Consider the following 10,231-nt stretch of genomic DNA (forward strand, 5'->3'; position numbering starts at 1 on the left):
ATAAAATATCTCATTAATAAAAAAAAAAAATTTCACTAAGCTACCTATACCAACCTACGTGTTACTCTCTCTTCTTTTGCAATGGGAAAATTACCTCTGCTCCAAAGGCAAACCCCTTCAATTTCACCTGGATCCCATCTCCTCTCTTTCTCAATTATTTTGATCCCATAAAATACTCACTATTTCAGCAGATTTGGCACAGCTATTTCTGCCTTCTTGAAACACTTCGTTCCTCACCTGGTGGTATCCCACACTCACCCAGCACTCACAACCGGTTTTCTTTCTACCTCCCTGAAGCCACTCATTATCTGTCTCTTTTTCCAGCCTCTCTTCTTCTCCTAGATCCTTAAATGTTGGTGTGTCACAGGGCTCTAGTCCCATTCTGTGTATGTGCTGTAATTTTATGCATATTCTCTCTCACATTAATATAATCTAATCCCATGGCTCGAATACTAGCTATATGTTAACAGATCCCAAATTTATCTCCAGCCAGAATCCTCCTGCCCTGAGCTCGATGTTTATACATCTAATTATCTATTTAATATCTAGTCTTAGATGTCTAAAAGTCATTTCAAATTTAACACGGCCAAAAGTGAACTCTATTCCCACCCCCAAATTCACTGTCACCCAAGTGGTACCCTGTTAAGAACGGCAAAAGGTCTGAGATTTTACCCTACTTCCATGTAACAAGGGAGCCTGCCCCAGTTTCACAAATGCTGGCAGAAGACCTGAGACTCCTGAGTCGGAGACATAGGACTTTATGACTCAAGCACAGCAGGTAGCATGAGCTTCCTACTTGTATCAGCTCCCCTTGCCCCACTCACACAGTGGGTTTATGTCACAGATGAGGAACCCAAAGTTTAGGAAATCCTGAACCTTTTAAAAGGGCTTCTAGAAAATCTGTCCAATCTTTGCCATGGATGTAGATGTTATCTTTATAATCCTTGTTTAGGAAACAAAGCTTCCCTCTGACCCAAATGGTGGCACTTTGTCCTCTAGACTTGAAAAGAGAGCCCTGAACAAAGCTGGCAATGCCTCTTGCTCAGAAGAAGTACAGAAACATGAGAGATCCATGGAGAATTATCTCCCAACATCTCAATAAATGGCACATGATCCCCCCAGGTACTCAGGACAAAATACCTAGGAGGCATCCTGAATTCTTCTCTTTCTCTCTACCCCAAACCAATCCATCGGTGGGCTCTATTTGCATTGATATCCAAAGTGTATCCTAAGTCTGGGCCTTCTCATCATGGCTAGTCCCACATTACAGTCCAGACTGCTTTTCCCCCTAACCGGGACAACAGCAGAGGCCTCCTGATTGCTCTGTCTGCCTCCATCCGTGCTCTCCCACATTCTGTCCTCCCCATAACAACAGAATAATCTTGGGAAAGATCGAACCACTCCCTTTCTGCAAACCTCCTCCATCCCTGCCATCATGGCTTCCCATTGCATTTAAAATAAAAATCTACTCTCCGTCGTTTGACCTACAGTGCCCTCCTTGATGCAGGCCTTGCTTACTTCTCTGACCTCAGCCATCTCCCATCCCGATCTTGTTCCCTTTGCTCCTCCCACACTGTCTGTCTGTCCCTTACACGGGCCTAGCCTGCCCTCAAGTCATGGCTGTGAACTAGCACTTCCTATTGCTCAAGAACGGTACTCCCCAGACTGTCCAGTAGTTACTTCCTTCTCATCATTTATCTCTCCGATCAAATTTCATCTCTTTAGGCAGCTTTCAAACGCCCTAGCCGAAGCTCTGATCACTCTCAACCACGTTACGCAGCTTTATCCGCTTGCTCATAAAATCTGGAATCTTGTTATTATGCAGTTGTTTGCCTATTTACTGTTGGCCTGGCCTGCTGGAATGCACAGTCTTGAAGGACAGCGGGACTGTCTTGTCCACCACTGCTTAGGTCAGGGCCCGGTGCAGCGGAGGAGCTGACTGCTCTGCGCTTTCAGGAATGTTTTTAAACACAGCTACGGATGACGCGGTGGGAAGATCGATAGACTACAAACTGCCATACAGCCCATTCAAATTACACTATTTAATCACTGAGAACCTCACTTTCCACATCAGTAAAATTAAAGAATCGTATAAAATCATCTTCAATATTTCCTGCAGTTGTAAATTACACACTTTATGAGCAGGGTAAGATTGAGTAGTGAATGATAATTTGAATATTAAAACTTGAATGTTAAATATGCTATTTTTCAAATCTGTTTTTCTAAGTTTATTTTGCTTGCTGTTATTCATATGTTGCCTTTCTAGGGGGCTCTAGATGAGAACAAAGTGTATGAACAAATAACAGGCAAGAAAGATTTTGAAATAGTCAGTAGAGACTGTTGAATAATGCCAAGATGTTTTACTTCTTAGTTCTTCAGACTTCAGAAGTGAATTATTTTTATAGATTATAAAATTTTTATGATTTATTTCAACAAATATTTCAATATTAATATCAAATTTTGGCAAAGCATAAATGAGTAGAAATATAACCACATGCAGATAAGTTGAGGAGCAACTACCGTCCCGTGCGCGCCTCAGTGCTGAGACTGGACGCAGTCGGCTTCGGGAAAGCTTCGTGAAGTGCAACATCTCACTGCTAGGGTGGGAGACAAACCAAGGCCTCTCTAAGCAATAATGCTCACATTTATTCAGTGGACCACCGTCAAATAACAGTGCTCTCAGAAGAGCATAATGAAACACTATGTTTAATTACATCACACAAACTGAAGAAAATTTTACTGGTAGAAAATATGATGTTTGCCATATAAAATAATGTTTATAAACATACCCACATACACACACAGTCAATATTTCAAAATCTTTCTTGCCTGTTATTTCTTCATACAATTTGTTCTAATCTAGAGCTCCCTGGAAAGGCAACATGTGAATAACAGCAAGCAAAATAAACTTAAGAAAATAATATTTGAAAAATAGCATAAGATTGGGATAATTACATCCATTAACTATTTTATAAAGTAAGGAATGATGTGCATTATTTAATTTAGCAGTGAAACATTTTGTTCCAGCTCGAAAAAGTCCATTTTTTTTCCCAGAAGCACATTTGAGACACACTGGAGACACCCCTGGACATCAGCTTTCCTTTACAAAACTTTAGTTTGAAAAAAGAGGCTCAGAGGAGCCTGTTGTAAAATGCTAGCACTGAGGAGAAACAGCTCTGCTTCCAGGAGATCCGAGGGGAAGGAGAAAGAAAAAAAGTTTAAATAGGCATCAGAACTTTAAGGGAATTATATAATAATAAACTTTTGAGTAGCTTGTTACAGCCTGAAAATACATTCCCATGTATATTGTTGTAGTTCAGGGTTTCTACCTTGTCTTACATATGGGGAAACTGAGGCAAAGAAAGGAAAGGGGTATCCACCTGAAGCAACAGCCCTTGCAGGTGGCGCTCTTCGAGCTGGTCCAGTGGAGTCGGCTATATGTACTGGGGTCTAGCCCAGCAGCTAGCTAAGCTCTAGACTCAGAGCCAGCAAGCTGATACTTGCTTTCCCTCTTCCCTCTTCAACAGCACACAGACAGTCCATCTCCTGCCCATGCCTTGTGGTGGCAGTGTTGGTGGCCTCTTCATTCTCCTCCTTATATCCAGGCATCCCTTATCCTAACTTGTCCTGTAGTATTAGTTTTCCTCCTCGTGGAGTCACACTTTGTTCCATCCCTATGGCCTCCTTTCCAGGATCTCTGTTTACTCCCAAGATGAAGGACCCTCCTCTCCTGAGGAACATGTTCTTTATCCATTTTCTCTGTTCCAATCAGTCGTCACACGCATATAATAACTTAATTCTCATGCAAAGCTAGGAATAGAAGATAGGAGCTGTGGTGTGAGGAGAAGTAGGGGCCCCTTCAAATACAAGGGACTCTGGGTTTCATGGAGGGCCAGGTACTCTGTTAAAGAGAAATAAGGGAGAAATAAGGGATGAGGAAGGGTCGCCATGACCAGAAGAGAGAAAGGAGATTAGTTCTCTCCAGTGACTTTCCCAGTCAGAGGACTACTAAAAGCAGAGTTGAATGTTGAATCTCAGTCTGCAGACTACAAGTCCAGGGATCTTTTCTCTTGGTTGGGCTTGGTTGGCTTTTAGGAAATTTTCCAGACATAAGGGAACACTCCATAGCCAGAATTTAGTAGTGCTGGCTCTGCCATCAGATGACGTGGGTTCAAATCTTATCTCTGCTAGTTACTGACTTGTGACCTTGAACTAATTAACTTCTCTAAGCTTCAATTTTCTCATTTATATGATGGAAATAAAATAGTAGTTCTTTATATTCCTAACAGGATTATTTTGCCTATTTACTTAGATAACACATGTAAGACATTTAGCACAATGCCACCAAACAATGGAAATGACAGCAATCAGTCTGATTTTTGCCTAACACATCATTTCCCACACAATGTGATCAATTCCCTATACTTCCACAAATGACAAGTCCAAATATTCCATGCTTATCTGGGCTACCACGACAGAAGAACAGCAGACCCTAGCAAGGAGGTCATCAAAAGGCAAAGGGCTGTCCCTGTCCCCTATCCTTATGCCCTACAGATGGGGCAAGCCACACAGGCCAAGACAGCCTGGGTCCCACGCAGGCTCTGTCTTCTTCCCTCTCCTGAGAGCCAGGTACACTCCACCAACACAAAGGAAAGGCTTTTGTTCCACTCCTCCTAGTCTCCCAGCATTCGCACTAAGGATTTCTTCCATTTGGCCATCTTTGTATTCTTGCATAAAGTTCTCAGCTCACATGGAGATTGTGTTCTGAAAGTTTATTTATAGGTAATATTCTTTCAGCCTTGAATGCATGTCAGTTAGGGTCCTGATCTAGCCCACAAAATACCATCAAACTCATAGAAGAAAGTATAGGAATTAGCATAGTGTCATTCAGAACTGGTTTTCCTCAAACTGATTTTTTTTTTTTAAACAATGATGCTCTTTCTTCAAATGAAATCTTATGCAAAAACATAAAATAGAAAAAAACAAAGCAAATTCTGATACAGCTGGGAAGGAGGAGTTTGACCTTTCCTTACCCTAAAGCAGCTTCTAGGAATCTCAGGGGCTCCTACTCAGGGCACGTTTAAAATTACTAAAGTATTTACAGCCAGGCAGATCTGGATCGCAATAGTTTCTCCAAAGCTTAACCTGCTAAAAAGCGCCACACAAGTTGCTTCATTCTCTGAACAACAGTTTCGTTTTGTTTTATCTACCTCACATGCCTATGGAATTAAAAATACTCAGCACAAGGTCTATGCTTTAGTAGGTTTAAGAAAATGCCCTTTTATTCCAATGACTAATTGCCATCTTGTTGGGACCCAGAAGACAGAAGGGGAAATTCAGGACCTAAGAAAGAGAAAAAATTGACTAACAGGCGGACATACCCCAGACACCGTTTTTCTGGGAACCAAGGAAGAAAGATGGGTTTTTATCTTATAAAGAAAGTTATCATTATTCTTATACTCTGTTTCCTGCCTACTGTGCTTTCCTAAAACTTTCAGTGGTTCCACCTTATCTCAGCTGTGCTCCACAATGAGAAAATGACGATAATTCATCTGGACAGAGTACTAAAAGCAGCATTCCACTTCTCCCGCCGGAGGTCAGCATAGGGAGGTGCTGTTCATCAGGGAACACCAAGGAGAAATTAACCCAACAGGGCATGATTTGGGACCACAAGGTCTGCCTGCTCTTCCTCCACCACCACCTTTATGTGCGAACACACGCACCTTGGAGAGGCTCTGTGCCTGGCTCACCTTCAAGGATCTGGGTTTTGCTTTGATTAAGGAAGATGAAAATTTTCTTTTGGTAGGCAATCAATCAGTATGAATCTCTCCTTCAAAAACTGCCTAAGCATTACCAATTTAAGTAAGAGGAGATAGAATTAGCAAGAGGAAAAAGTGGTATTAATATATGAAGGGTACAATCCCCATTCAACTTCACTCTTGCACAGAGGCACACTATGTAGCCACTCTGCCCACATCTTCTATTTCCTGTGCACGGAGCTCCTCCTGAGCTCCACCTCCAAGCAGGGCATCTAGAGTCAATTCATTATTGCTTCTGACTGACTCTACATTTCCACCTGGCCACTCCAGGCCCAGGGAAAGAAGGATAAGAAGAAAAGCAAAGGCAGAATTAAAAATTGTCAACATGCAAGAAAAACCACAGAGACCAATCTCAAAAAAATAAATACAAGAATTTTTATTTGGGAATAAAATGTGAAAATAGAATTACAGTTTGGGACATAGGCACAGAGAGGGTGGCCTCAGATATGTCCTCAGTTTAGGGTTCTATCAGGGTGAGAGGAGTTTAGGGAAGCTGTTTTGAAAGAAAGTTCATTGGTTCTGGCAACAGTTTACGAGAGCTGGTGAGTTCTGATTGGCGAATGTCAGTAGTTGCTAGGTAAGACTTGTGACCTTGCAGTTACTGTTAGGCCCTTGGGGTTCGGGAATGGGTTTGTAGGACAGGATGTTGAGCCAGTGTTCTTATATAAGCAGCTAGGGTTTGACACAAGTGACTCCATTTTGAATCTTACAACTCTCATGAGGAATTCCTTTTAATCAGTCCCATGCAAAGTCTTTAACACATTGACAACCTCAAGACATCTTATTTGTTTATTGTTAGTTTATTATTATTATTAAAAAAGGAAGAATTTTTGAGAGAAGACTCAGGAAATCAGAGACATATTTTTGGTGTGTTGATTGTAAGGAAAAGAATGGCCAATTCTTTTTTTTCCCCCAGCTTTATTGAGGTGTAATTGACAAATAAAAATTGTGTATCTTCAACAACATGTGTTTTGATACATGGGATAGCGTATGAAATTATAGGTTTCTGCTGTAGTAGGTGTTTTCCTAGGCATTCTCTGGACTCTTCCATTTTACCAGTGAAGAAATTAAGGCTCAGAGAAACAAAAAACAATTGCTCCAGATCACATAAGTAGATACCGGTGAAATCAGGATCCCTACCCAGGACTTCTCTGGCTCTAAAGTCAGTGGGGTTTTGTTTATTTTATTTTATTTTTTCCATCATACCATGGCAAAGATTGATTTTCCTCAGGAGGTGGTACGCTGAAACACACAGGTAACAGGACGTGAATCAGAAGGCCAAGCCCCACCATGTCTTTAAAAACTCTGTTGCCTTGAGGAGGTCACTGAACCTTTCTGAGTCTTCCTTCTGTCTCTGAAACAAGGGTGCAAAGATTCCCTTCCCCCCTCCCTCACAGCAGGAGTGGAAGCAAATAAATCATTTATGGGAGCCCCTTTACAAATTATGAATTATGATGCAAATATAAAGAGTTGTTGTTATGTAATAAGGCCCATTGATCTTATAGACACTTTTATTCCTTATCTTGAGCTAAACTTTTCTCAGTCCTACGGCAAAGAATTTCCAAAGCCACCTTCTCTAAAGCCTTCAGAGATTAGCTAAAGTGAGAAAACCTCAAACTTCCTGTGGGGCCCAGATTTAGCTTTTTCACCCCAACTGATTCTCAGTTTTTCTCTGAAATGAGTAATCAATAATGTATTATAATATTAAAGGTGATTGTTCACCATCCATCATTCTAACAAGGTCAGGGCAAGGTGAAGTGAGACACTACTATGTTTTTTCAGCATTTTCTGGCTTTTAATGTTCTTCTGAATCTTTCTCAGCCCCTCTCCCTCAATGCTGAGTCGAAACCAATTTCTTACCCAATATCTCAACAGATCTTATCACTTCCTGGTCATTTAGAAGCTTTCAAGAGTTGGCATAGTCTAAATTGGTATGTCATTCTCACATCCATGTCAAGTTTTCTCCTTCCCAGCAGTGGGGAGGATATTATAGTCTGTGCTTTCACACTTCTGCCTTCTCCTCCTCTTCCTTGCCTGTTTCTGGGTCTCCTCTATGGCCAGATGGGAATTAGAGGAAAAGGCAAAGTATCTCATGGGATTGATGCTATGGCATCTAGTAGTACCCTCAGTGTGACAGGCCCTTAGTGCTGGTTTCTTCTTATGGGCAGATTAGTGAGTTTTTTAGAGGCCCGTGTGCAGCATCTAACATGCGGCGAGACGCAATCTGTATGACCTATTTTGATCTCTCCCCACTACATACTTGGTTTCTACTCTTCGTGGTCCATCCATGACCTCTAATCACTAGGGTCCCCTTGCCTCTTGGACAGGCTGCTTCGTGATAGCTCCAGCCAAGCCACTTCTCGCCATACCCACCTAAGGAGATTCAGCTATTTTGCACATCAAACACTGTGAGCCCAGGTTGCACCACTGCTGCCTTGATTCCACATCCACCATTGTAGGGTCTCCAATCCCTGCACCCTCAGAGTTCTCCAGGCATGACCTTGGCCCCAATCTCTGTGATTTCATTGACTTCCACACTCTGGGAGATGTATTATGAGGTTTCTATGAACTTTGCCCACACTCCATGCTCCACTGTGTCACCTGGGAGGCCAAGAGTTTCTGCAGCTCAGCAAATGTCTATCTGGGAGTGAGATGCCAGTCCTAGCCTCTCACAGACACTCTCAATCTCCATGAACAGTCTCAGCCTTCCACAGTGCCCTTCGTGCAGAGGACCCTCCACCCCCTCGCTGGGGAAGAGATGTGAAAACCAAAGCATTCTCTACCCCCATAAATTCCTTTGCTGAAATGAACATTCTTCCAACTCTCATATGAATGTCTAATCTCGTATATGCTGAAGTTCGGTGATGAAAACTGATAAACTTTAAACCTTTTCTCCCCTCACATTGCTCCCGCTATAGAAAGAGCAGCCTATTTTATATCTTATGATTACACTACGTAAAGTTGCTCCATTTGTCCAACTTATTTCCCACCTGAAATGCTTTCCCAACTATTTTCTGTGCTATAAAGCACATCCTAGCTTCCCCTGCTCCTCACAGTGTTCCTAAGTACCTCCAGCCTCCAGTGAGTTTCCTGTTGATTCAAAGCATCTGATGTCTATATCTCTCATAGAAAAATTAACCATGTGCTATGCGTGATAACTCTAATTGGTTCACATGAATAGTATTTGTAGAGTGATGCTTAGAATACTATATAAGATGAAGTTTAAAAACTAGAAATTTCAGGTGTAATATTATAATAATGATGCCCAACGGTAATGGTGTGGGTAGAAATTTCTCAAGTATCAGAAGTATAGAAATGTAAATGTATTTATATTTAGAACATGAGTCATAATCCTTAGTGCAGAATTAATGTCACATATATGGGTGGTCCCACGGGGCCAGAAATATAGTTTCCAAGTCATTGTGGGGCATGGGGTTCTCCCTAGATGTTATAAATCAGGCTCCTACACAAATTTTACCTGTGTTTCCAGTGATGGTATCAGCATGTCAACACTGCCCCCAGGTTTTCTGAACCTGGTTCCAGGATCGCTCCTTGCGCATTGACTCTGGACCTTCAATTTTCAAGTCTCTCCAAGTATCTGACCTAAGTCTAGGCTTCTGTTTGTATTGTTTTTTTCAGAGTACTTCTTACCTTTTCAAAATTTTATACTTTCAATTATGGTCCATTTATGTGTTCAAGTGGATAGATTTCAGCAACGCCAGGACTTGTTCCTGAAATGAGTGAACTCATTTTCAGTTTTCCAATTCCCAAGTGCATTGAGTGAAGCCTTTGGCCAACGCATCAGCCCCGGTGTGGTGGGCTGGCAGCAGGATCCCATGGTGCCTTAGGACACAGAGCACCTTGTCCTGCATCAGAGCTTGTGCTGCCAAGAAGACAAAAGTACTGGATCTCTCTCAGTAAAGATACAAGTGAGGGAGTCTATGACCAAGTCCATGGAACCACAAGTTTTGTTTTGAGTTGTGAAGTCAAGTTAAGAGTCATATATACACTAGCATAAGGTCTAGCAACTTTGTTCAGAGGACGGTAGCTTGTGGGCAGATTCCAAAAGGCAAATGCAGCTGACAAATCTGTGTCCCTCACATGGGTACCATCAAATCATTCAGACAACAGGACACCTGTGGTGGCAGTCAGACAGCTAGGCACATGTGTTTGCAGAAGGTGATGCTGGAGTGCCTGCGGAGTGCTTGCGGGGGAAGTTCATAGTACACGTCACCAGGACCTAAGAGTACAAACAGGATAACGATGTCCTATGGGGGGAAGTAGTTCTCAAACTCTTTGGTCTCAGGATCCCTTTACATTCAAAATTAGTGAGGGAACCGTGCTTTGTTTTTGTGAATTGTATCTACTAATATTTACTGTGTTAGAAATTAAAATTGAGTCATCCGTAAAAT

The 10,231-nt window shown here is 41.9% G+C and overlaps 1 protein-coding gene across 1 annotated transcript in view; it reads right to left on the reverse strand.

The window, feature by feature from the left end:
- Window positions 1-9,967: 9,967 nt before the first annotated feature.
- LOC105827064 (probable maltase-glucoamylase-like protein) overlaps window positions 9,968-10,231 on the reverse strand; it is a 14,902-nt gene continuing 14,638 nt past the window's right edge. The window contains exon 3 of the mRNA XM_012665085.1: window positions 9,968-10,087. Within this exon, the coding sequence (XP_012520539.1) occupies window positions 9,968-10,087 (120 nt within the window). The remainder of the gene's footprint in view (window positions 10,088-10,231) is intronic.

Source organism: Propithecus coquereli, unplaced genomic scaffold (assembly GCF_000956105.1).
Source record: "Propithecus coquereli isolate 6110/MARCELLA unplaced genomic scaffold, Pcoq_1.0 Scaffold96, whole genome shotgun sequence".
Classification (NCBI taxonomy): domain Eukaryota; kingdom Metazoa; phylum Chordata; class Mammalia; order Primates; family Indriidae; genus Propithecus; species Propithecus coquereli.